This window comes from Pimephales promelas, chromosome 24 (assembly GCF_988280905.1).
Source record: "Pimephales promelas chromosome 24, fPimPro1.hap1.1, whole genome shotgun sequence".
NCBI classification, from domain to species: domain Eukaryota; kingdom Metazoa; phylum Chordata; class Actinopteri; order Cypriniformes; family Leuciscidae; genus Pimephales; species Pimephales promelas.
In genome coordinates this window covers 23,948,876-23,975,908 of record NC_142792.1, presented here as the reverse complement: position 1 = coordinate 23,975,908, position 27,033 = coordinate 23,948,876, and the positions used below count along the sequence as shown (strand labels likewise).

General features: G+C 36.0%; 2 protein-coding genes across 2 annotated transcripts; both read right to left on the bottom strand.

Moving 5' to 3' along the window:
• Positions 1 to 941: 941 nt before the first annotated feature.
• On the bottom strand, positions 942 to 6,281 carry LOC148968038 (uncharacterized). Its single transcript, XM_089126934.1, has 3 exons — positions 6,237 to 6,281; positions 5,525 to 5,666; positions 942 to 2,160 (listed from the first exon to the last, which is right to left on the bottom strand). The coding sequence occupies exons 2-3, from the start codon at positions 5,607 to 5,609 to the stop codon at positions 1,067 to 1,069; spliced, it is 1,179 nt and encodes a 392-aa protein (XP_088983060.1). The 5' UTR covers positions 5,610 to 5,666; positions 6,237 to 6,281; the 3' UTR covers positions 942 to 1,066.
• Positions 6,282 to 15,261: 8,980 nt separating this feature from the next.
• Positions 15,262 to 23,529, bottom strand: LOC120467224 (uncharacterized). The gene is made up of 3 exons (XM_089126906.1): positions 23,360 to 23,529; positions 22,371 to 22,499; positions 15,262 to 19,412 (listed from the first exon to the last, which is right to left on the bottom strand). The coding sequence occupies exons 1-3, from the start codon at positions 23,403 to 23,405 to the stop codon at positions 17,815 to 17,817; spliced, it is 1,773 nt and encodes a 590-aa protein (XP_088983032.1). The 5' UTR covers positions 23,406 to 23,529; the 3' UTR covers positions 15,262 to 17,814.
• Between the last annotated feature and the right edge of the window lie 3,504 nt (positions 23,530 to 27,033).

Below are 27,033 nucleotides of genomic sequence, written 5' to 3'. Positions count from 1 at the left end.
AATTTGAATATATTTATGGTATTACTGTTTGAGATGCAGTAATGATTGCATAAGACATTATGCTTTCAGTCTGACACTTAGTGTGTTTCACAGAATACTGAGGCACTGGGGCCACACACAAAGGCCATGAAAATGGGGATCCTGGAAGTGACTGACTGAAGTGACTGACAACACAAACTTTTTTTTGGATGCGATTAATCGTTGCCCATCCCTACAAAGCATTCATCCCTGAGAAATATTGGAATGTTTAATTTTTTAAAGTAGAGATTTATTTTGCCAATAGAACTGTTTTAATGTACATAGTGACCTATGTAACCTGAAAGTAGTGGGCACTTTGTATTTTATTTTTTCCATCTAATGTACAGTAATTGCCCTTAGTCTTAGACTAACAGACTAAAAATGTCATATGTTTACAGGCAAAGCCACTGTCATGTTTTACTGAGTAAAGCAGATATTTGTTGTACAGCTATTGACTAAGTTATATGCCATGCTTTCTTGAACTCTCAGATCTTGTTTCGGCACTATTTGAATACTTGTGTAATATTTTACTTGAGACTAACAGGCAAGTCTTTTGTATTTTAATAAATGCATAAAATGTACTCTATCAGAGCCTAGTGTGTAATTTATTTGAAATAATGAAAAAGAGACTTTTTTGACCAACATTAATGAAAAATAGACTTTTTGGCCAACATGAAATATTTAATTAATACAACATTTCATTTCAATTTGAGTCTGTTCATTGGCCCAACAAGCTGTTTAGTCAACAGAAAATATTTAATTGACAACATTCTATTTCAAGTTAGGTCGACATGCAGGGGTAGTCAGCACAACACAAATCAGTTGGTTTCCGCAACTTAAATTGGGCCAACTAAAAATTTTAGGTGCAACGGGTCACTAGAAATTTTTATGTTGGAGAGGCATATATTTTTTTACAATGTGGCAGTTAAGGTCAACTGTACAACTGAAACTATTTCCACACTGAACACATGAAAACGTGTTTTCTCCAGTGTGAATTTTCATGTGATTCATAAGATTTCCTTTTTGTGAGTAGCTCTTCAAACAGTTTTCAGATGTGAGGCTTCTCTCGAGTGCGAACTCGCATGTGGCAATCAATGTTTGATTTATGTGTAAAACTCTTTCCACTCAGTTTGCACATGTAAGGCTTCTCTCCAGTGTGAATGTGCCTGTTGAGGCTTCCTTTTTGAGTGAAACTTTTTCCACACAGTTTGCATGTGAAAGGCCTCACTCCCGTGTGAATTCTCGTGTGGGAATCAAGATTTTTTTTATTTGTAAAAGTCTTTCCACATAATTTGCAGGTGTAAGGCTTCTCTCCAGTGTGAACTCTTATGTGGATTTTAAGGCTGGCTTTATAGGTGAAACTTTTCCCACATTGTTGGCAGGTGAAAGGGTCCTCTCCAGTGTGAATTCTCAAGTGATTTTTAAGGCTTTCTTTATGGGTAAAACTTTTTTCACACTGAGGGCATGTGTACGGTTTCTCTCCAGTGTGAACTCTTATGTGGGTTTTAAGGCCTCCTTTTTGAGTGAAACTTTTTCCACATTGTTGGCAGGAGAAAGGCTTTTCTCCAGTGTGAAGTCTTATGTGGGAATCAAGGGTTTTTTTATTTGTAAAAGCCTTTCCGCATAGTTTGCATGTGTAAGGCTTCTCTCCAGTGTGAACTCTTATGTGGATTTTAAGGCTGCCTTTTTGAGAGAAACTTTTTCCACATTGTTGGCAGGTGTAAGGGTCCTCTCCGGTGTGAACTCTCAGGTGATTTTTAAGGCTTTCTTTGTGGGTAAAACTTTTTTCACACTGTGGGCATGTGTACGGTTTCTCTCCAGTGTGAAGTCTTATGTGGCTTATAAGGCTTACTTTTTGAGTGAAACCTTTTCCACATTGTTGGCAGGAGAAAGGCTTCTCTCCAGTGTGAATTCTCATGTGGACTTTAAGGTTTGCGAGTTTATCAAAAACAATTCCACACTCTGGGCAGGTGAAATGACTTCTAGCAACTGTTTTTTGAGGTCTTTTTCGTGAGGAGGACTTTTTGGTCTGTGAGAAACTATACGATTTTTCTCCAGTTGTGAAATCATGATGTTTCACATACTGATATTGCTCTTTCAGTTCATTAAGTTCTTCACTCTCTTCTTTCAGCTGCATCAGGTCTAAAAGAAAAAAGAAGATACAAGTTAACACAAAGCAACAGATATGAAGATTGACATTTTAAGCATCAAAATCATCATGTACGCTATTTAAAGTGGTGTTACGTGTGATCTCAGAACCTCTGGTTAACATATCACTCTGGTTAAAACGGGATATTACCAAACCTCTAAAAAAAAATCCTACACACTAATAGTCTATTAAGCACAAAGTTTGGTCCCGTGATTTTCCTCAGTCATTCAAAAAATGACTATTACAAAATGATCCAATCACTGCGTTTTCGACCCCCATCGTGACACATCACCACCAATAACAATTAATGACAAGAGTTTATCATATCTATAACATCAAGTCACCTTTATTTATATAGTGCTTTTTACAATACAGATTATATCAAAGCAGCTTCACAGTGATAACATGAAAATCACCACATACGAGGCTTGCTTTATGGGTTAAACATTAAAAAATCATCACATATAAAAATATAATTTTACATAAACAAATACATTGAAAATAAAAATACCATTGTTTTATAACATCACACATTGAATAACGCTTCATTCATTTAAACCCATCGGTGATCAAGTCTAAATAGTTACTACAGGGCTCTCAAGTTTTATCAAAAGTTTGGAGTGAGATCTCTTAAGGGAGAAGCCACTCAAATATTTGCAGCCGTGGCCCCTCGGCCACTTTTTGCAAGCAGTTTAATTTGGCTATTGTTAATAATTGACCAGCACATATGGAAATTATAACAATTGGTAAATCTGATAAAAGACAAATTTATTCAAATAAAATAAAGAGTTTTATAAATTTAAAATATACAAAGTTTTTTTTAAAAAAATAAAAATTTTCACCCAAACAAGCCACCTGAACAGCGGTGCTCAGTGTACATACTCAGTCATAAAACCTTGCCCTGAGCATGTATGTCAAGTTGTGTGTGTGTGTGTGTGTGTGTGTATGTATGTATGTATGTACAGATTTAAATTATCAATGGTGTTTTGTATTGTAAGTGTCTGTTGCACATTTTGATGGCTCAAGACCAGACATTTTCAGTCATGATGGAGTGAATGGATTTTTTTTCCATTGTATGGTGGTTGTGTCCACACACTGCAAAGACAGATTTATATTTTAACACCATATAAAAGTGAATTTTGCATCCGATGACCCTTTTAAAAGGAGAGAATGGCTATAGAGGGAATGCGCGTGACGTCACCGTCGGCCGGAGTGCCTGCAGTTCCTCACAGTGAGTGGCAAAAAGACTGAGCGGCTGTATATGTGTTCAGCGTGAATGCCGCGAAAAACAAACACAACACACACAAATAAAGTGGGAAAGAACTTTGCGATTGACTGTAGGCCTACAAGTAGATTTGACAAAACATCGGAGGTATATTTTTACAGACTGCTATAGAAAGAGGAGCAAATGAATCGCTGCAATTCACAGAAACAACTGGACTGCAGTCAGCGAAAGGTGGATTTGCAGTTATCATTTTGTGTCAATATCCTGAATTTAGCTGTAAAACCATACCCATATATTTTGTATTGTTATATACATTAACAACTCATCAATTAAATATTTATCATTGCATATTCTGCATTATTGGATGTTTTTTTAATAAACACGGACCAAAAAAACGTATAAAGTTTTAGGGCTGGATGATATGATGACATATATAGGCTATATATAACACTGATAAGTGATCACCCGGATTTAGACCTACCTATATTATATTTATATAAAGCGTTCACAGGCCAATTTGCTTCATGTTTAGGTCTATATTGCTTTTATTTCCCCAGTGTCGAAATCAGGCAAACATAAATGTCAGGCAACACGATTCCTGGCTGCATGTCAATATCCATGGATCACTGGATCTTTAGTAAGTTGTAAGGAACACTATATTGAGTCCAACATTTAGTTTAAATTGATAAAATTGTTCGATTTAGTCACATTTCCGCAGTTTCCCCCTATTAAATCCAGTCACGCAGCAGATCTTTTGCCACTCGGTCAGGCTGAGGGGGGGTTGTTCCAGCGGGAAAGTCACGTGTCAATGCATTCCCTCTATATTTCTCAACATCAGCTCTCACTTTCTTTAATCGCAGGCAAGATATTTCTTCCAAGAATTGTAAAATCAAAATGCTAAAAAAAATAATAATAATAATAATAATGAAGGGGTAACCTACCGCATTCATCAGATCTTGATCTGGATAGAATTTTTTTAATAATATCACCACCTCTAGGTGGGGGTGTAATTTTCTCAATTCCCCAAAACTTACAAGCCATTTCACATTATCTTACTAGACGTCCCACTGATGTTCTACCTCCATCAGAATTTCTTATAAACTTGGTCGAGATTATCTTATCTAATAATTTTTTCAAATACTATGACAAATTTTATTTACAACTCCAAGGGACTGCAATGGGGTCTTTGTTTGCACCTTCATATGCTTGTCTTTTAATGGGTCTATGGGAAGAAAAATACATACAGAAAATCGAAAATAACCCGTTCCATTCGAAATTATCACTTTGGCACAGATACATAGACAATGTTTTTTTTAATATGGAAGGGCACAATTAGTGAGTTGTCTAATTTTTTGACTTACGTAAACTCTACCGCAGACTATTTGTCTTTCACTATGGAATCTAACAAGTTGTCCATTGATTTCTTAGACCTTACCATCTTTAAGGATGAAAAAAAAATTCTACATTCCACTATCTACTGCAAGCCTCTCAGCAGGAACACCCTGTTAAGAGCAGACAGTAATCATTCGCCTCATCTGGTTTGTAATATACCAGTGGGCCAATTTTTGCGAGTCTGAAGAAATTGTAGCACTACAAGTGAATTTTTGTCTAAAGCAACCGATCTAGCGCGTCGTTTTGAACAACGTGGTTATGACAAATCTGACATTAGTAAAGCATGGGATAGGGCTCTAAATACAGATCGGGCTTCATTGTTAAAGAAAATATCGAAGCCTCACACGACATCTAAAATAAAACAGCATAAAACAGCAATTCATACTCAGAATTTAACTTATGCCATGGCGAGGCATTATAAGCAGGCCAATCATGGTTCCCCTGCATCTTTGAAGTTTTGGGGAATTGAGAAAATTACACCCCCACCTAGAGGTGTTATATCGTAAATACTGTTTTTTTTTTTGTTTTTTTTTTGTAAATTTCCATTGCTCCCCTAAAGATCTTATTATCTCCCATGAGTAATGTTTTGTTTTGACCCTCTGCATTTTAGTTACTGTAACATCCATTTTTGAAATTAATGTTTTTCCTTGTTTCAGTTAAAAAGTAGATTGGATTTGTTACATATATGACTTTTTAATAAAGATCAAATGACTGAGTTCAGCTTTGAGAATGAAACCAACCTGTTTGTGTCTCAACATCTTCTTGTTTCACACTGTTTGCTTCTTCAATCTTCATTTCTTTAATCTCCTCTTTAATAAATGCCATCTTTGTTTGTTCTTCAGTATCTTCACTTAGATCTCAATTGCTTCACCAGGAGTCTTTCTGTGTGTTTGAACAGTTTGACATATTTAAGATTTGAATAATTAACAGAAAGAAAAATAAATCCACACTGGTAAGAGTCAGTCAGAGTGAGAGTTAATGGCCTTTAATTATCAGAACAACCAAAAAAAAAAACACTCAAATTGAACAATACAAATAAATAAATGACAAATTAACCTGATTTTCATGGATAAGTACATCATATACATTATACTTGACACATACTATTTTCCAAAAAACATTGCATTTGGTAAAATTGTAATTTCAAACATGTTTGTGTTCACGTTGTTTTGACAGTGTGCGGTGATTCGAATCACTGAATCATTTTGCGAAATTTGATTCAATTGACTAAGGGTTTCTACAAGCTCCGTTTCTCCATCACTGCTTGCCAGTGACTGAATTCGTGTATAGACGGATTTACGATATTTGGAGCGAAATGAGGCGCACCTCTTCTGTTACTCATGTGTGAATGTGCTTTACTGTCAAAAATAACGTCCATTAATGTAAGATAAAGCATTTGTTATAACTATTTTTTAATCGATTTAAATACTCTAAATGTTTTGAAACACAAACCTTTCTTCAGCTGAACCACAACAGATGCACGAGGGGGTCGCACACTTATGATGTCATGATGCCAAAATAAAGGCCCTGCTTACATGCTAAAAAAAATTAGTAAAATAGATTCAGAGTTGAATTCTTCTGGAAATATGAACTACTATTGAAAGAGTGTGATATGTCTAAACAGCAAAACTGTAATTTTAAGGGTGAAAAATTATAGACTATTAAATATAATCAAAATGTAAATAGTAACGGATGTGATTAAAAACCCGAGATCATAAAACAGTTTATACATCACACGTCAGTACTGAAACACATATAAAAGTGTTTTTTTATTTAAATGTGGACATATTAAGTTAATTTGAGTTTTTAAAAAATGTTTTAAAAATGCATACATTGTACAATATTTCACATCCCAGATAGCAAACTGACATTGAATCAACGTGGAAATATGACATCGAAACAACGTTGATCTGACATTGTTTTGCTCATCGAATTAACGTTGAACCAACGACGCGTCATTCTTTCAAAACTAACGGAAAATCAACTTGAAATCAACGTGTTGTTTCAACGTTATGAAAGCAAACCAATTTTCGATTTTCATTTAGCTTTGAAGAATGCTGCGTCTGACGTTGGTTCAACGTTAATTCGATGAGCAAAATCAACGTTGTTTCAATGTCATGAGAGACGTCGTTTCCACGTTGATTCAATGTCAGTTTGCTGTCTGGGATTTCCTCCAAACAAACTTTTCTTGAGTATCAAGACATGCAAATAAAAAGGTCAATGAACAACATGTTTTAATTGTGTGTGGCTGATGTGGCACAACCCAGCTAACAAGTTTACGTTCTGTGAATGTTAGTTTTTGGTTCCCAGAACGTTCCCTATTGGTTATCCAGGAGAGTTTTTTAACGTAAATAGAACCTTCCCTTATCTAAGTATGTTGTAGGAACTTTATGGGAACGTTCCCCTAACCCATTCCCCTAATGTTCTTCTATTTACGTTAAAAAAGCTTTCCTGGATAACCAACAGGGACATTAATATAAGTCAACATACAATAAGTCAACATACTACATAAATAATAAGTCAACACGCCACTTCTTCTACTTAGTTTATTGTTCACAAAACATAAGAATCTTATGAACCATGAATTAAATCTTATAAAAAATTAAATATAACTTGCAATTAAAGAAACAATCTCAATCTCTGAAATGAGATATGAACATATTTTAAACAACATCAAACAAAATTTACATCAATAGGTGTGAAAATGTGTACGGTGAACATTAAACCAACGTCTTCATTTCACCATCAGCTGCAAATCAAAAACAAATGGGAAAAGACATGAGTCAGATGTCATTTTTTAGAACTCATAGGCCTAAAAAATGAACTATAGTGCAGTTAAGGATTGTGTGCCGATGACCGGTGAGTTAACACTTAACTGTCACCGTCCCACAGGTGAGACGTTTGCCACTATATTTTTAAAACAATAATATCGTAGTAAATACCTTAAATAATATTGACAAACTATATATCATTTGAAAGCTTACAATCTCTAGTTTCCATATTTGGTGACTGATTTTCAAAATATATTGCAGAGGAGCCATAATTTATCAATATAAAACAAGAATATTTTCATACTCATAAGGCGTGTTCAGACCTTTATTTTAAAATAGCAGTAAACATGAAAAATCATGAAAAAATGCTAGATACCTCAGTTTGTTTTCATGCCAAAAGTTCAAAAGATAGAATCCATTCAATTATTTTGGAAAAAAAAAGGTCTGAAAAGTTTGAAATATCAAGAAAAAAAAAATAATAAATTCACCATTTGTGACGTGGGAGCTAGCTATGACTTACATGCGTGTTCTTTGTATGCGTTTCTTAGAGGTTCAATTCATATCAAAATCTGCCAAACTTCCCATGCTACTTCTGAATAGGATCTCTACTTCAGAAATTGTATGAAAATTGTGAAAATAATGGTTCATATCACTCAAAACACGAATGGAAATGCAGGCGCCCTTATATGGGCAGTAATGGAGTCTGATTGTGCCCTAGTGAAAAAGTTTGGTACTGCGCTCAAACAAAATCTTACTGAAAGCTCATTTTTTGAGATATCAACCTAAAATTTGAAACACAACTTGTTCAGATTTTTGGCTTTGGTCTTTCTGCCATTTTAGAGTAGCCCAGGTTTTGAAAATATATATTTTATGTAAAATATGAATAATTAATATTTTTACATTGTACATTTCCATAAACTCAAATTTCTATAACTTTTTTTCTGTTTCACTTTCTTAATTTATTTCACTTCTACAAAAATCTGCCAAATGTCTTCTTTAAAACAAGACCAATCATATGTCTATATTCCAAAGCATTCTTGAATTACAACCATTTAAGTTCGAAATGTGCATTTTCATGTCTATTCAAAAAAGGGGGGGGGGGGGGGTGACAGTTAACAGGTTAACAAAATTTAGCAGCCATAATTATTATAATTTGTTTTATTTTTTACTGGCTTATTTATTTATTTTTTTTACTTTACTTATTTGTTTAATTTTTTTATTTATTTGCAAGGTGGTTATTACAACAATTACTAAACATTTATATAATGTTTTAACTTTTGTTGTAACTTAACCCTAGTTTTATTTAAAAAAAGAAAGAAAGAATAAAAATTATACTAAAAAATATGATAATTCTATGAAACTACTAAAGTTACCTGCAAGCCTTAAGGTGTGAATTTATTACTACAATTAATTTGCATATCGCAAAAACTTGCAATAACTGGGGTCATGAACAAAAGCCAAAGTGAAAATCACTCACTTCTGAAAACTAAGCAGTGTTTAATTTTTACATTTGATTATTTGGTTTCTATTGTTAAATAAACCTAATGTAGGCCTACCAGAACTCAAAACCCACTTATGTTAAAATAACTAGGTTAGCATCCTATACTTTATTGTTAACATGCATTCAATATGTTAGCAACTAACTAGTTAGTAATGCAACACGCCTTCTGCTTTCTCATACAGAAGAAATAGCCTAACTTATATTTGAATGGATTGTTAGTCATTGTCTTATTTTTTATAAAATATTTTTTTTATACATTTTCTTATTTTAGATAAAATGGCATTAAGACATTAAGAGACCGAACAACCTCAAACCAGGTATCATTCACCTCCATAGAGGCCAAGAGTAAGTAAAAATTATGTGTAAATATCTAGAAATAAAATCTTGAATTGTGATTTCATCATGAAATTTTTCATTTGAGAATGCTATAAATCTAGATCTAAATACACTGACATTTAAATAATTATATTTGATAAAACATGGAAAAAATAAGTATATTTTAAGTTACATTTAATATTACACCTCATCCTTTTTTCCCCTAAGGTTAATGTTGTTTTCTTTTAGTTTTACAATCGACAGGACCCAAATTATTGGGGACAGCTACATTCGCCGTGGGGAAAAACATGCGAGGGAGACCATCGGACAACCTTGGTCTGAGTGCCCAGGGTCAGGTCCGGTGGTTTGGCTGGGGTGGCATGGTCTGGAGAAATCTCCTCCCCTTCTTTCGTCAGTGTCTTCGAGGAAGAGCTGTGCCAGATGTCTTGTTGGTCCACTGTGGTGGAAAATGACCTCGGGACCACCAAAAGCATTCATCTCATTGCAGGGATCAAACAAGACTTGCAAGACCTCCATCCGCAGTTCCCTCAGTTGAAAATCATCTTCTCTGCCATCACCCAGAGATGCCGGTAGAGGTCTTCTACACTTAAGAAAATAGACAAAGCCTGCCGCTATATTAACAGTGATGTCTACCTTTGTTTGTACTCTTGGAGGAAAGATTGAACATCATCCTCAGATCCTGGACAATTTTTTCATGATGGAGTTCATTTCACCCCTCTGGGAAATGATTTGTTTTTAAAAAATATTGCCCGTTGTCTGAAAGACCAGTAGGGTGATGCTAGATTTGGATTTCCCACCAAAAGTTTTGGCATCAAAAGTAGTCCAGAATTTTTATACTTTATGTGGTGATTAATGTACAAAGGGTAGCCATCACACTGTTATGTCACAGCTCTTCCTCTCTCTCCTTCTCTAAACCCCTTGCTTTACCCCAGCCATTCCACCTGAACCTTGACTTTCTGAACAGCCGCAATACGGATCCTTGAATTGATCCTTCAATTTCTCCCCATGGTGAATGTAGCCAGGAGTTGTATGTGGTACTACCTGTATGTGGTTGCATATTTTTGTATAAATAAATACTGTATATATTCAAATACATATATATATAAATGTTTTGGCTTAACCAAAAGGCCTCCATCTTACATTACATGAAGTTTTATAGTCTTCTGTCTGTCAAAGAAAGCATACATTACTTTAAAAAAAAAAAATTCTTCAAACTCCTGGGAGGAAGACAGAAGATGTTATTGTCTCAGATCAACTAGGATAAGGAAACATATAAGTTGATGACATTTTTATGATTATTTAATCAGTATATTGACATATAAATAGTCTCTGGTATTGATAAAACAGATAAAACATTTTGTTTACACACCAGATCCAACAAACATTCCAACACACAGTAGGTGGCCTATCTCAGTCGAAAGCCCACTCACCACGACAAGGTGCAGGCCATGAGTGGGGACACAAGACAAGACATACTTGACAAACAAGACAAATGCAGACAGGAAAAAAGAGATAAAGAAATTGAAAGTTAACTATATACTAAAATATAAACAATACAACAAAAATATAACAATTACATAGCAGTAACTTAAATAACCTGAACACTTTCATTTTATCAAACTCAAATGGAAGGAATGCTTCTTAAATTTTTTTGATATTACTTTAATTTATGAACATAGCCAAGTATAAACTGTAAGAACTAACTCATAAATGTACTCTAAACTTGAAACTCTTGAGTACAAACTGTATTTAGAAAAACACTGTCAAACTATTAACTTAAAGGACGATTACAATTTTTAACTTAAGTATATAATCATATTAAACTTATTTACATGAAAGTGTATTAAAACATTAATTTATTCACAAGTGCTTCCTGTGATCAAACGGCTTATGAGGAATCTAGTCAAAGATTCAGTGCCGTTTATGCGGACTGTAAATCATCACCAGCAGCAACAGAACTTCAGGAGGATGTGGACCCCTTCACACCACAAGCAACAATATCACTGGGTGTCGCTTTGATACTGGCCCTATGTCACTATACATGCCTAATAATAACTATTATTTAAAATATATACACTTAATTTAATATTTACTTATTATTGTTTTAATTGCATCATAAATAATAAACAATCTAATAAATAAATGACTAGTTGCGTCATTACCATGCTCATGGTGTGAATGAGGCTGAAATTATCATTAGTAGAGGAGTAATTTGGTTGGTGGTAAAAGGTGATGGTGACAAATATACTGAAATTACTCACCGTAAAAATGTATCAATTTAGTCAGCTGTCTGCGAACTATCTTGCCAGATTTTGCTCTTTCAGTTTCCCTTCTTGCAAAGTGGTTAAATCTGATTTTGCAAAACCACAAGGAGGCCAAGCCAAAAATTAGTTCACCCAATAATGAAAATTAAGCCATTAATTACTCACCCCCATGCTGTACCAACCCCATAGGGCCTTCGTTCATCTTCGGAACACAAATTAAGATATTTTTGATTAAATTTGAGAGGTGGATCACTGCTACATAGGCTGCCTAAGAGATCGAAACTTGACGGCCCAGAAAGTCAATGAAGAAAATGTTTAAAAATATTCCATGTGACACAGTGGCGTAACTTTGTTTTAAAAAGTGGGTGGGACATGTGTATAAATGAATGAATCACATGACACGTGAATAAAAACATAGATCCGACTTTACAACATGTCCAGTGGAAATAGCCTATACAGAAAGTCCTGTAAAATTAAACGAATAAATTGACCTAATAATATGAATAAAAATTATATAAACAAAAATATACATAAAAGTTTTAAAAGTAAATTAACTATTAGGCCAGAATTTTGATAACTGATTTTTTGCTGAATGCGCACGATTAAAATTTAAATTGGCTTATAGCCTCTCCATTGTACACACAAACTGCTGTACAATTAAATGAATAAATGGGCCTAATAATATAAATAAAGATAAAAAAAAGTGTATAAATAAAAATGTAAAAAAATTAAAATAAAGGCCTACATAAACATTTTAAAAGTAAATTAAAAATGTAAATTAACTATTAGGCCAACATTTTGATAACTAAACTTTTGCACAGCGCGCACAAATAAAAAAAAATGCTGTAAAATTAAACGAATCAATGGGCCTAATTATATATAAATAAAAATATACAGGCTATAGGCCTACTGTAGGCTACATCAATGTTTTAAAAGTATGCTAAATGAACTATTAGGCCAAAATTCGTATAACTGAATTTTTGCGCAGAGTGCTCATGGATTACAAATTAAATGGCTTATGTGGTCAAACTTTTTTTAAATAAAAATAAAAAAAGAAAGAAAGAAAATAAATTGCTTTCCTTACCTACAGTTCTTTTGAGTTCAACTTTAAGAACACAAGTTTGCACAGAACACAATGTCTGAGGATTCAGACTCATGCGGTGGTTGCGGAGAAAACCTTTTAAAAATGCCCCTCTGCGCTCTGTCCAAGATCCGCCCGCTCTCTCCCACTCCACTCCGCTCACATGCTCTGCACCGGGTCCGGAACGAACAAATAGTCTCCGAAACGGATTGAAGTGTGCATGCATGTGAAGACTGTGCGTGAGCCACGAGATACACTGTAACCGCGCCACCGATCGCAGGCGGCAAGGAGCACTTTAATCACTTGATTTAAAAAACAACGTATTTCAGGGCTAGATCGCTTCTTTTATTTTACAAACGAACTAAATGAATGGTCTGCCAGTTGGAGATGTTTTATTTATTTCTACTGTTAGCTATCCGTGCCGCGAGAGCTTTTAAAAAGTGGTGGGGACATGTCCCACCCGCAAATTACACCCCTGATGTGACAACAGTGGCTCAAGTATAAGTTTATCAAGCGACGAGAATACTTTTTGTGCGAAAAAACAAATGAAAATAACAACTTTATTCAACTATTCCTTTTCTTCCTTGTAGGCCTGAGAGGAGAGTTCAAGAGATTTCCACGACGCATGCGCGAGAACTGAACTGAAGTAGTAGAATAAGAATGCAGTTCTAGCGCATGTGTCGTGGAAATTTGTTGAACTGTAGGACTCTCTACAAGGAAGAAAATGAATAGTCGAATAAAGTAATTATTTTTGTTTGTTTTTTCGCACAAAAAGTATTCTCGTCGCTTGATAAACTCATACATGAGCCACTGTAGTCACATGGAAAAGTTTCGATCCCTTAGGAGCCTATGTAGCAGTGATACACCTATCAAATTTAATCAAAATTGTGTTCAAACATTTGTGTTCCAATGATGAACAAAGGTCTTACGGTGCTGGTACTGCATGGGGGTGAGTAATTAATTACTTAATATTAATTGAACTATCGCTTTAACAGGGATAGTTCACCCAAAAATGAAATCAGGATAGGCATCCTGATGTTTATTTTAAGTAAACATCAGGATGCTTATGGTCATTTCCACCTTGACCCGTGTTCTGCTGTGGGCCAGGTTGAATTGTGCCTTCGGTCCAGGCTCAGGTTCAGGGTAGGGTGTCGTCAAATAGGGATGACAAAGATACCTTCTGTCCCCCAGCAAGTAACCATTGAAGTGTCCTATAAAGGTAAAAAAAAAAAAACTTTGTGAAAGGCAAAACATACCCTGTTGAAATTTGTGGCACAATGATGACTTGCTAAATATTCTGGCAATATGTACAGACCCTGGCCATTTGGCTTCAACATTAGTGATGAGGTGGGTTTCATCACATATTACCTAGTTAGTGGGGACCAGTAATGAGGGTGATTTAATGGTTTAAACACCCAAACATTTAGCACCCAAAAAATCTATTGTCAACTGCACATTGATGCTATGGATTGACTTCCTATTAACATAGTCTCCTTCATTGACTGAAGGAGCATTAATGGGAATGTGGGTTCCATCAATGCACCCAATCACATTTGGGAACCCTGAAATTGAAAGTTATATAAATAGAAACATTTAAAATGATTGTGACTGTATCCAGTATGTATAGATTAGTAAATGGTCTGTCACAGAATAGCATAGAATGGACAAACCCGCCACTCTATTATATATTTTTTTATTATCCATATTATCTGTGCTTCCACACCCACTGGATCGTCTCCATTTACATTTAGTCATTTAGCAGATGCTTTACATCTGAGGACTAAATCAAACAAGTCATTTGTGAAGAGGCAATAACAACACAAGAAGTGCTCAAAATACAAAGTTCAAACATTGCTCAGAGTAGTATAAACCAGACATATATATATATATATATATATATATATATATATATATAATAAGTGTTCATGGAAGAGAGGAGTTTTTTTAGTTGTCTTTTGAATGCTCTCAGGGATTCTGCATTCCAGATGATGATGGGCAGATGGAACCGTGAATGAGAATGTTCTAGAGAGTGATTTTATGGCTCTTTGTGATGGTACCACGAGCCGTCACTCATTGATCGATCGTAGGCTTCTGGTAGGGATGTAGACTCGTAGGAGCAAATGAAAGTAGGAGGTCAATCTGTAAGCAAGTGTCAACGTCTTGAACTTGATGCGAGCAGAGATTGGCAGCCAGTGCAGAGAAATGAACAAAGGAGTGATGTGGAAACCTTTTGGGCTCGTCGAAGACAAGACGAGCAGCAGCATGCTGGATCAAGGGCACGCCATGCTCCGTCACCTCTCTGAAACAAACTAACTCTGGAACATAACCTGCTCCAGAGCAGGTTAAGTTCAGAGAGTGAGTTGCTATGACTAATAACATACCCTGAAAGTTACCTCCGTTTTTGGAACCGAAAGTTGAGGTTATCCGCTTACTTACTCTTAAAGGGGTGATGAACTGAGAAATCAAATTTTCCTTGAGCTTTTGACATCTAAGAGGTCATCATATTATAAGAATATCCTGTAAGTTTCAGAACTGAAAACGTCCTTGTTAGTCCAATAAAAGCTTTTATTGACACAGCCTCTAAAAACGACTCGTTTTTAAAAGTGGGGAACTATGACGACAAAGAGGATAAAACACCACCCCCACAGAAGATGATCAACGCCTGCTTCACCACGGCAGGTTTAGCCCCGCCCACCGATTCGCGCATTATACACATAAGTATCATACATGTACATGCTTACCTCGTGATGACAAACTGGATCACTATGGAGCAATACAGAATATTGTGCAGTGCCTGTTGTGCAAGACAGTCGCTGCATATGCTTCCTGTGGATTCCAATAGGGCTGCATGGATAAAATTTATTTTTAATGACGTTCCAGCTGATGAGGTAAAACATCGTCGTCTGTTCGCTTCATTTCACTGAGGATTGTTTTGTCAACAAGACTGGATTTGCAGACCGATTAAGAGTAAAGAACGGTGCTGTGCCGTCTATATTGGATCTGACAGGAATATTGTGCAACACACGGACTCTGGGTCGAACATGTATGGGCGAATCCGGTTGCCATTTGATGTTTCATTCATTTTCACTTTGATGTTTTTGAATGCAAAAACCAAGCGAACGTTATAAGTTGACCTCAGACAACAAAATAATAACATTTAAAAAGCCAGTTCAGGACCCCTTTAAACATAGGTCTATCCAAGTTATGTCACATAACTTGCTTTCTGGAATACACCCCAGGTTACACATGAATTTAGGCACAAATGAATTTAGATTAGAAAGAATTGTATTGATCCCAGATTGATTCCACTCTTGTGTGTCCGAAGCTTTGATTGGTCACATGTTTTTCAAATTCCCAGCCTTGAATTCCCATTACTATTTGACATGAACATTAACATGAACTAAACTCAACAACAGGGGTTACACAAACAAAAGTAGACAAAGGAAAAATGAAGCATGAGGGCAATATAAACACAAGGTTAAAGAGCATATTGCAGGTTAAAAAAAAATCGAAATTTATAGATAACCTTGTATGAAAATACCATATGAAAAGTTAATGCAGGATTTAAAATGTTTTAAAACAACATAAGGGCACTAATTTAGAAGATAAAATGAGCGTTTCTTGGACTGCTAGTAAAAACGGCTTTTTTTTCAACATCGCGTCATTTGACGTCATATCAGGAAGCCGCAGCCTCGGCTCAGTGGAGAGTAGGCTGGTGTTCAGTGAGAGCGCTCGTCAGTCAGTGTGCTTTCGTTAGTTTTTGCATTTTAATTTATCATCGTCATGGTAAATTATTGTGTTTGTGGAGATTGCAAAAACTCCAGCCTGTCAGGACTTCAAGATCGAGTCCACAAGTTTCCATTACAATAAAAGTGACGGTGTTATATAGCCTATCTTTCGTTCCTGGTGCGGGTTGAGCAGGTGAAGAGACGGGATTTCTCCTCTGCATCGGCTCGGGAAACGCGGTCGTGTGTAGCGTTCACTTCAGATCAAATGATTAGCATCCCGGCGATATGATGGAGTTCAACATGGTATGCCGAAGCAAGAATATTGATCGTGGTATACTACCAATGGCATCAAATAGTGTTATATAGGTAACTTAGTCACGTCATGCCCTAAATAGAACTTATAATTGAAAAACAAAATTGGTTGTTTAAATACTCAAATCTTTAATGTTCTGTTTATGTTATAACCTAGGTGAAAAATATGTATTAAAAATTTACCCGAGTATAGCCTATGCTTTTAGTATAGAAATATTATAGGCTACTCAAGTAAAGTTTTTATACATTTAATAGTATATAAATCTACCCTAAACATACTTATGTCTGCTGGCCTGTTATAGGATCATAATAATCTGTACAATATTGTGAGCACAGTGTATATCGTTAGCGAACGTGTATACTATAAGCACGTCTCTCACCTAAAAGGCACCTGTCCTGTTCTCCACTGGTTCTCCTCACATCACAGCTCAATTTTTCTCTGACCATTCTGTCTGACATTATCCTGGCCTGTCCCTGATCTCTTTAGCATAGCAGGCTCATAACTTTATGGCTTGATCCGTCATACGAGTATTTCCTCAGCGTCCGAAATGTCATTGCGATCCATTGTTTTCCTGTTGTGTGAATCGACGGCTCTCCCGCTCATTGCGTCACGCCCGCCACGCCCATTTTCAGACGCGGAAGTAAAATTTTCTCACAAAAACGACTGCAGAAGCTTCTATAGCGTGTTTATGCGTATATTTTAAAGAAAATCTAGTTCCTAGATTGTTTTTCTATGCATTGACTCGTTGGGTCCTCTAACCTGCAATATGCCCTTTAAATGATTAACAAGTTACACCTGGGAACAATTAAACAATGAGCCAATGACAAACCTCTGAGTATCACATGACAAGACAAACCAATGAGAATAGGCATTCTCTCCACTGTGAAGCTTCATGTGACCGTTAAAATTTCCTTTAGATCAGAAACTCTTTCCTCAGTGATTGATTGATAGGCTTCTCTCCAATGTGAGCAATTACACGATTCATAATTGTTTCTAGTCTGTGAAACTCATTCCACACTGATGACATAATGTTCTCTCATAAATGAATTCTCATGTGTTTATTAAGGAATATTTTACGTCTGAAACTATTTCCACACTGATTACATGTGAACGGCTTTTCTCCCGTGTGAATTCTCATGTGGACTATAAAACCTCCTTTTTGAAGGAAACCCTTGCCACACTGAAGGCATGTGTAAGGCTTCTTTCCAGTGTGAACGCACATGTGGAGTTCAAGACTTTGTTTTTTTGCGAAAATTTTTCCACATTGCTGGCAGACGAAAGGCTTCTCTCCAGTGTGAACTCTCATATGGACTGTAAGGTTTCCTTGCTGATCGAAACTCTTTCCACACCGAGGGCATATGAATGGCTTTTCTCCAGTGTGAACTCTCATGTGGACTTCAAGGTTTCCTTTTTTAGAGAAATGCTTTCCACACTGTTGGCAAATGAAAGGCTTCTCTCCAGTGTGAACTGTCATGTGAGCTTTAAGGTTTCTATGTTGATCAAAACTCTTCCCACATTGAGAGCATGTGTAAGGTTTCTCTCCAGTGTGAATTCTCATGTGGACTACAAGGGCTTCTTTTTTAATGAAACCTTTTCCACATTGTTGGCAGGTAAAAGGCTTCTCTCCAGTATGAATTCTCATGTGGACTATAAAGCCTGCTTGTTGGCAGAAACTCTTTCCACACTGAGAGCAAGTGAAAGGCTTCTCTCCAGTGTGAATTCTCATGTGGCTTTTAAGGGCTCCATTTTGAATATAACTTTTTCCACATTGTTGGCAGGTAAAAGGCCTTTCTCCAGTGTGAAGTCTCATGTGGACATCAAGGTTTCCTTTGCTAGTGTAACTCTTTCCACACTGTTGGCAGATGTAAGGACTCTCTCCAGTGTGAATTCTTATATGTGCCTTAAGACTTTCTTTTAGAGTGTAACTCTTTCCACACTTCGGGCAAATGAAAGGCTTCTCTCCAGTGTGAGCTTGCATGTGTTTTTTAAGGCTTTGTTTTTGAGTGAAACTCTTTCCACACTGCTGGCAGGTGAATGGCTTTTCTCCAGTGTGAATTCTCATGTGCCTGTTCAGGCTTCGTTTTGTACTCATACTTACTCCACACTGTTGGCAGGTGAAAGGCTTCTCACCACTGTGAACTATCATGTGAGATTTAAGGTTTCTCTGTTGATAAAAACTCTTCCCACACTGTTGGCAGATGTAAGGCTTCTCTCCATTGTGAATTCTCATGTGAACTATAAAGCGTTCTTGTTGACAGAAACTCTTGCCACACTGAGAGCATGTGTAAGGCTTCTCTCTAGTGTGAATTCTCATGTGAACTATAAAGCGTTCTTGTCGACAGAAACTCTTGCCACACTGAGAGCATGTGTAAGGCTTAACTCTAGAGTGAATTCTCATGTGGCGTTTAAGGCTTCCTTTCTGGTTGAAACTTTTCCCACATTGTTGACAGGTAAAAGGCTGTTCTCCAGAGTGAACCGTCATGTGGGCTTTAAAGTTTCTATGTGGATCAAAACTCCCTCCAGTATGAGAGCGAATAGACATTTTTTCTCCAGTTATAAATTCATGTTTCTCATACTGATCTTTTTCTTCTTTTTCATTTAGTTCTGGACTCTCCTCTTTCAGCTGCATAATGTCTGAGGAGAAAAGAGACCAATACAAGTTAATCTCAGTTTAATGGCACAAAGCAACAGACATCAAGCCTAGGGACGAGTTGCGATCTTCAAATAGTCGAATTTGAAAATCGATCATAAAATTGCTTTTTCGAATATCGTTACATATTGAATATCTTGCAATTCTAATGTGACAATTGACAGCGCGCCTACTGTCACAGATCGCGCAGCAGTGTATTTTCCTGTCAGGGACGCAAGGTGTCTCTAACATGAATGAAACCCCCTACTGCGCATCTAGGACAAACAACAGAATAAGAGCATTGTCGTGACTTAACAGAGGTGGGTAGTAACCTTTACTGTCTATGGTAGTACCCCATCTATGGTAGGAACAAAGTAGGATATACATTTACTTTGTTACATTGGGCGACGTTTCTCTCGTTACTTTATTTTAATGCTATACATGTTGTTAAATGCGTAGTTTATTCCAAGCGCGCTGTATCTTTTAATGGTCATGAGCGATGCTCAATTTACAAATGAATTCTCTTCTGTTCAAAGACTTCATCAAACAAGTTGGCAGATCTGTCTAAATCGGTTTCAGTGAATAAATAACGGTTGCATTGCAGAGCTCACGCTTCAGAGTCAGACCGTTTTTTGTAATTTGTCATATGCAATTTATAACTAATGTCCCAGGAAACAGAACGTTGGCACGATTGAATCATTGACATTTCAGCACTCCTTCAGACAGCGACTTAAGCGCAACAAGGCTCCTTGTTGCACGATAATGTTTTTTTTTCCTTTTTTGGAAACTCACAGAGAAAAAAAATGTTAGTAACCACTTGTACGCCTGACTAGTTTTCATTTGATTTTTTAGTTTTTCATTTGATATTTAGTTTCTTTGCTCCTCTGTATTTGTCTCTTGGACTGCTTCCGCTTACCGACCTATCGCCCGGCTTTCGACTACGCTCCCGTCTAAACTGGTTTTGTTCAATAAATGTTCTTATCTGCTTTTGATTTTTACGTTTTATTTATTATACTTAAAATAAATTGGTAAATTTGTTTATTTTTATTTTATTTTTTCACAAATGTATGACGTTTGTGTATTAAGTGGATTTTGATTACCATATGGAGATTTAATAAAGTTGAATTAATGTAACCTTCTCTAATTTTTACTCTACTCAGTGTACACTTGCTGGTGTTTTGTTTCTAATTTACTGTTAGGCTCATTAAATAATACTAAGGATAAACAATATTTATAAAATTAAAATAAATATAAAATTAAATAAAAAAATAACCCCAAAATATAACAATGCTAAATGGGGATATCTATAGCATATAAATTAATATACCACGTAAATTACGTGATCCACGTAAATGTATTTGCTGGTATAATCTGCCACTGGGTCAGCCCTCTGTCAAATTTGAAAACACAGTGTGGCCCTTGAGCCAAAAAGTTTGCCCACCCCTGCCCTGACCTAGAGTATAGTCTAGTGAAAGCATATCTGCAAATGCATCATTTTTGCCAGCGATGAAGATCTGTTTGAACTTCTTCGTAGGCTGTCTGTGAATGAATGATTCCACACAACGAGACATTCGAGTGCATTTCATTCAGGTAATACATTTTACAACCAAACTATTATGCGACGATAGCACTACTACAAGTATGATGACATTATCCATTATCCACATATTCATTAATTTATAGGCTACATTAAATATGCTGTCTATTGCACAGTGGCATCACATGAATAGTTTTGATTGAAGTTGTGATTGAGACATTAAGACATTATTATTGACATTAAGTGGGACCTAGGCTGTTACAGTACGTTTAATTGCAGTTCATATTTTTCTGATCATATTATTGCATTTGTGTTTGGATAATTATTAGTTTTTGACTTGAAACAGTTGCATATTAAACTTAAATTTAGCTTATCCTTACAATTTTGTTGTTTTTTGGGGGCATGTTAGAGTGGGATTTTGTTAGGTGGTTCTCAGAAAAAAAAGGAAGATAAAGTGGTCCTTGGGCTGAAAAAGTTTGAGAAACACTGCTATAGACGGTCAAAATATGTCTAGAATTAGAAATAAATAGTTTGATTACCTATACCTAATCCATATAGCCGCACGCATTCACGACAGCAGGACCGACGAGTCAGCATCGCCATAATCATATTTGCAGCCAGTACACTTATTAAAAACTTGTTTATTAATAAACAATTAAAATATATCCTTGCTATTGTTTCCCGACACATCCATAATGCTTGAGCTACTGTTGCCAGTGCTTTGCGGCAAGCTTTATGTGTGCTAAGCGCGAGGCATAAATCCCACCCCCAAGTAACCTATATTTGATTTAATTCACATTTGTATGCATAGCATTTTTCACAATACAGATAATTTCAAAGCAGCTTTACAGAAAATGCATGTTTCTAAATTACAATTTTAGAGTGATCTGTTATCAGAGGTGACAGTGTTATGCATTTCAAATCATTTTCATTCAGTTTCATTGTTAAACACTGCATTAAGATAAGGCAGAAACAATGAGCTCATTGAAGTAAAGAATACATGTTATTTAATGATTAGGAAACAGAAAACTTTAGCATTGGTGCTTTTTTACATACCGGTACTTAAAATTGTCAGTGTGAAAAAGTCATCAAACTGAAAAAATAAAATATAAATTTAGGTAATATTACATTGTTAAAACTGGTTACATAAAATTGGTATCGAAAAAAAGTATCGTTCAGGAACAGGTAGCCTATCGAAGTCAAGGTATCAGTAGCGAACATTTTGTTACGATACCCAGCCCTACTAGTTAGTTACTAAGCCTCTAATGTCTACGTTATGTTCCAATTTAAGAAATAACGCAACCCTACCCAGGAGAGCAGACAGAGAACAAAAACCCCTGCAAACAGCAAATGAACTGAGAACGTACAACGTAGGACAAAATAGTTCAGCTTTGAGAATGAAACCACCCTGTTTGTTCCCCAGTACCTTCTTGTTTTACACCGAATGCTCCTTCAATCTCCCTCTCTTTAATAAACACCATCTTCGTTTGTTCCTCAGTATCTTCTTGTTTCACTCTGAATGCTTCCTCAATCTTCATGTCTTCACTTTCTCTCTCTTTAATAAAAGCCATAAATGCGTTAAGAAACGCCATCTTTAAAACAGTGTCACGTAGACCAGCAGTTTTTCTGTGTTTGGACACTCTGAAATGATAAAGATGAGAATAATTTACAGGAGGAAAAATAAATCCAAACTAAATCTGTGTGCATCTCAATCAGCTCTAGTGATCTTCAGTGCACTGTAAGAGTCAATCAGAGAGAAAGAAAGATCATAGAAATAAACACCTCAAAACTAGCATAACAAATAAAGGACAAATAAGTATATGAAAAAAATGGCACAGTCACTTATATCAATGATTAATTAGGTATATGATTAGAGTACTTCATGAAAGTTGAACATTTTAAAATTAAGTTGTGGGCTGACTACCAACACAACCAAATACTGTTAACAACAACCTCATAGATCACAGTAAGGCTGTCTTTAAAAGTTTATAAGTTATTGTTAAAATTGTAGCAAATGAATGGAACATGTTGTCCAGAGATGTGATGAAAAGAACAAGGAGTGAAACCGTAATATGTGAGAATATGTAAAAGAAAAAAAAAACGGTCATGTTTGAAACATTTTGAGGAGAAATTCGTCAGACTCAATTTCCAAAATCTCAGTTTCTCTCCATCACTACTTGCCAGTGGCCTAATTCGTGTTACTGACAAACTGGTCACGATATGGAGCGCGTTTTCTGTTACTCGTGTTTGAATGCGCATTACTGACAAACAAACATAACGTTCGTTAATTCTAGGTAAAGCATTACACATTCAATAATAATTAATTAATTTTATATCGTTTGTAAAAACTATAAAATTGACTGACCCGTTGGTATCATTTAAGTTAAACACTCTTAAAAGCTTAAAAATACTAACCTTTCCCCAACCGAATCACTTCTTCGTGTTTTAGGGCAGTTGGCATCCAAAACGTTGCATTACTGCCATCTGTTGTTCATTAAATTGTCACTGCATACTTATATTCGTCTTATTCATCTTATATATTTATAAAATAAAATGTTCACTCTTCCCATCAACCGAATTACAGCGCGACGCAGCCTTGATGACGTCACGTCATCAGATCAGAATAAAAGTCCTGTGTAGCTCTGAGAAATTTAAGTGCATAGATATGAATTTATGTACACACACACACATGCCAAATATTAGCAGTTCAATTATGTGATATAATTACCAGTCAAAGAGTAATTTGTGACATTCTGTCTTGAAAGAAAAAGTTTGAGTGCCAAACTAGGGATTGGGAACTTTTTGTTTGATACATTATTTAAAAAAAGAACAACAACAACAGCAGCAAAAGCTATTATTTTACTAATTGTTTTTGTGCCATCATCAACTGTCCACGAGTATGTTCTATTACGACCTATGTACAGCTCATTTCTGGACCTTGGCACAAGCGTACACGTAAGCTTGCTTAATGTTCAATGCATTGTACCAAATCAATGATCGTTAACATGATGGTTAATGTATAACCGACGCAGTGCTGCAGTCATTGAAATAGATTTATGTTTTACCAATGTGTCAAAATCTGCCAAACGTACTTGATCTCTTCTTATAAAGTTAGCAAAACCTCGTTGGTCCAGTCTATTTTTGTGACAGCTTGCTCAAAATACATGTATGTACCATAGCTAGTGTTGTGAAATCTATTAACACAGCAACGCTTACTTCATTTAGAAGCAATTAATAAGGCTTTGTTAATTTTAAAGAGCCTGGTGAGATTTATGCATATTGCTCCATGCACCCAGTATTATAAGCAGAAATTAATGTGCCATTTAGTCAACCATAAAAATATTTTGTCTATCAATGAATACATTTACTATTTAATTAGTTATAAGTATCCAGTTATTTATATCTCATTTGTTGAATTAACAATTAGTTCTGATTTAATAAAATAATAATTATAGCACATGTGACAAAAAATTACGTGATGTGATTTGATATAGGTATCTTGTACTTAAATATAGTGAACGGAGTCGATTATTCATGAATAAAAATTGTTCAGTCTTTAGAAAAACCTTTGCAAGCCCAGTGTAAAAGAAATTTTTGTTATCATCTGCTTTGTGGCGAAATAATCAGGGCAGTGGATGATTCTGAATTAAATTTCTGTTTACTGACAGTGTGATTTACTTTTTGTCCTATTTTTCAAATCATTAATCCAAACCATCATTTTTCAAGTAAGCAAGTCTTTAGTATAATAAGCCTCATCTGAGAATCTTAAAATATCTGTTTCTGATTCTGCACACTACACACACTCACAATGGCATCACACTGGTCAAAGAGGCGCAAATGTAGGCCAATGCTTAAGGTCACAGAATCAGAGATACTACAGCAATTCGAGGAGACCTTTAATAATACAAATATGCAAGGCAAGACCGACACAGCATCGAAACATATACAATGCCCGAGGGAAGTAGTGGATCCAATTGTTTTATCCTCTAGTCACTCAGTTATAGAGGAACTACCAGTTAAAGAGGAGCTTCCGGTTATAGGGAACTATGAGCCAAGTTCAGAATTCAGTGAGACCCATGACTCAATAGACACAACTTATATTGATTCAGATGATACTGAAACTCCAAGTACAGTGTTTTTGATGACTGGTCTGAGATTTTGGGCCTCTACATTTTCAGTCCCTCTGGTGGCATTAACTGCACTTTTGAGCATTTTGCATGCGTTTCATCCAGAATTGCCTAAAGATGTTCACAGTTCTGCGGACGCAAGGTCAAATAATAACTAAGAAGATGGAGGGTGGGGAATACTAGAGTAAGAATTCGGTTGCTTTCCATTTTTCAAGAGAAGCAAGAGAACGTGGCTGTCTGGCAAATTCCCTTGGGAGTTTTCCGTTAAGAGACTCAAGCTTGGTTGAAGTCTCCCGAATTTGCCTCTGCGAAATTTTGCACTCTTTGGGACCCTGTTTCAAGAAGACGAGTAAGCGTCTTACCACCCCTAGACAGACCGGGTGCATGTAATCCAAGACAAAAGATTTTTGTCTGCATCTACAAGGGATTGAGAGTCCATTTTGGTGGAAAGGGTAGGACAATCTACTGAATTCTTCTTCTTTTCTCGGCGAAATCTTTTCTTGTGGTTGGTAATTGTAGACCAATCTGTGGGTCACGTAATTTCCTTCAATATTGCATCGCTCGCAACTATTGTACGCATTGTGCCCCTTTATGCACTTTAAAAAAGCTCTCGCTGGAGCATCACAGATGAAAGCATTGACCTTGACATTTAAGGTTTGACCTTTGAATGAAATTCCATCATGCTGAAGCCTAGTGAGCTCTTCAAGAAATTCCGACATGAAATCCCTCACTGAATTTGTTTTTCCTTTTCCACAAAACACGGCAACAACAAATGGTTGAAACCTCTTCAAACTACACAGAATTGGCCAAATCTGGACATTAGATGATTTGAACAGCGGCAAACCATCAATGTTAAAATTGAGCAGGACATGATTTTCTCTCGACATGATTTTCTCTGGGTACTGTGAACATATTTTCAGAAGCCCAGACTCAAGATCGAAATAAATATATTGACCGCCACACAAATTCTGTGCATCTACCTCCACATTTCAGTACTTCACAGTTCACAGACTTTGTAATATGTTTTAGAAATACATATATAACAGTTATAATGTGTTTAGAACTTTTTTGTAGAATTGCCTTTACAGGGACTTTAAATGTGAAGAAAATCGATGTAATGTTAAAATGCTCCTCATTTGAGGGTGAAAAAAACATTTTGTTTATTTTTGATTTAATTGTTATAATTTCCCGTTACTATATTCATAAGGTCAAATGGACATGTATGGTTATATATACTCTTGTAGGTTATATATACTCTTGTATGTCAAATGTTTTGTTATTATTAAAATAATACAGAAAGTAGAAGAAGAAAGTATTGGTCTACATATTACTAAATCCTATATCAATCTCAACCACTTGATTAATACAAGGAGGAGAGACAAAAAACTGCACTTTTAATGCTTTCAAATTAACAATATACAATTGCATGAATTATTCTTGAATTGATCAAAGTGTGTAGAGGGAGAAGGTAAGTCAACTCAGAGTTCAAGCTTTAACTCAGAGTTGGTTGAACCTCCTTATTAAAAAGGGCCCCAGGTCATCTTTGATCGTATATATTATGAGATTTTCAGTCACTTGAAAGAGCGCTGATTTGCCTCAGATCTGGGGCATTTGTCAGTGATTTCAACAAACTTTCTATGAGTGAAAATTGGGGCTAAAATCATGCCGGGTGTACCCAGTATAAGATCCTGAAAGTGGTGTTACATGTTATCTCAGAACCTCTTCTCAATATTGTTCTCTTTGCTTTCTTTAGGATATGGGTGTCCAGTCCTGCTTCTGGAGGGCCACTGTCCTGCAAAGTTTAGCTCCATCCCCAATTAAACACACCTGAACCAGCTAATCAAGGTCTTACTAGACATAGTAGAAATGTCCAGGCTGGTGAGTTGAGGCATGTTGTAGCTACCTCTGAGAACGGTGGCCCTCCAGGACCAAGTTTGGACACCCCAGCTTTAGGAGATGTTC

Bases quoted from the DNA above. Each gene is read 5' to 3' on its own strand.
- LOC120467224 (XM_089126906.1), bottom strand. From the start codon at position 23,405: ATGCCAACTGCCCTAAAACACGAAGAAGTGATTCGGTTGGGGAAAG. The intron at 22,500-23,359 runs GTTAGTATTTTT...CTTTTATTAAAG, and splicing joins AGTGATTCGGTTGGGGAAAG to AGAGAGAAAGTGAAGACATG. The intron at 19,413-22,370 runs GTACTGGGGAAC...TTTTCTCCTCAG, and splicing joins ATTCGGTGTAAAACAAGAAG to ACATTATGCAGCTGAAAGAG.
- LOC148968038 (XM_089126934.1), bottom strand. From the start codon at position 5,609: ATGGCATTTATTAAAGAGGAGATTAAAGAAATGAAGATTGAAGAAGCA. The intron at 2,161-5,524 runs GTTGGTTTCATT...TTTTTCTTTTAG, and splicing joins AGATGTTGAGACACAAACAG to ACCTGATGCAGCTGAAAGAA.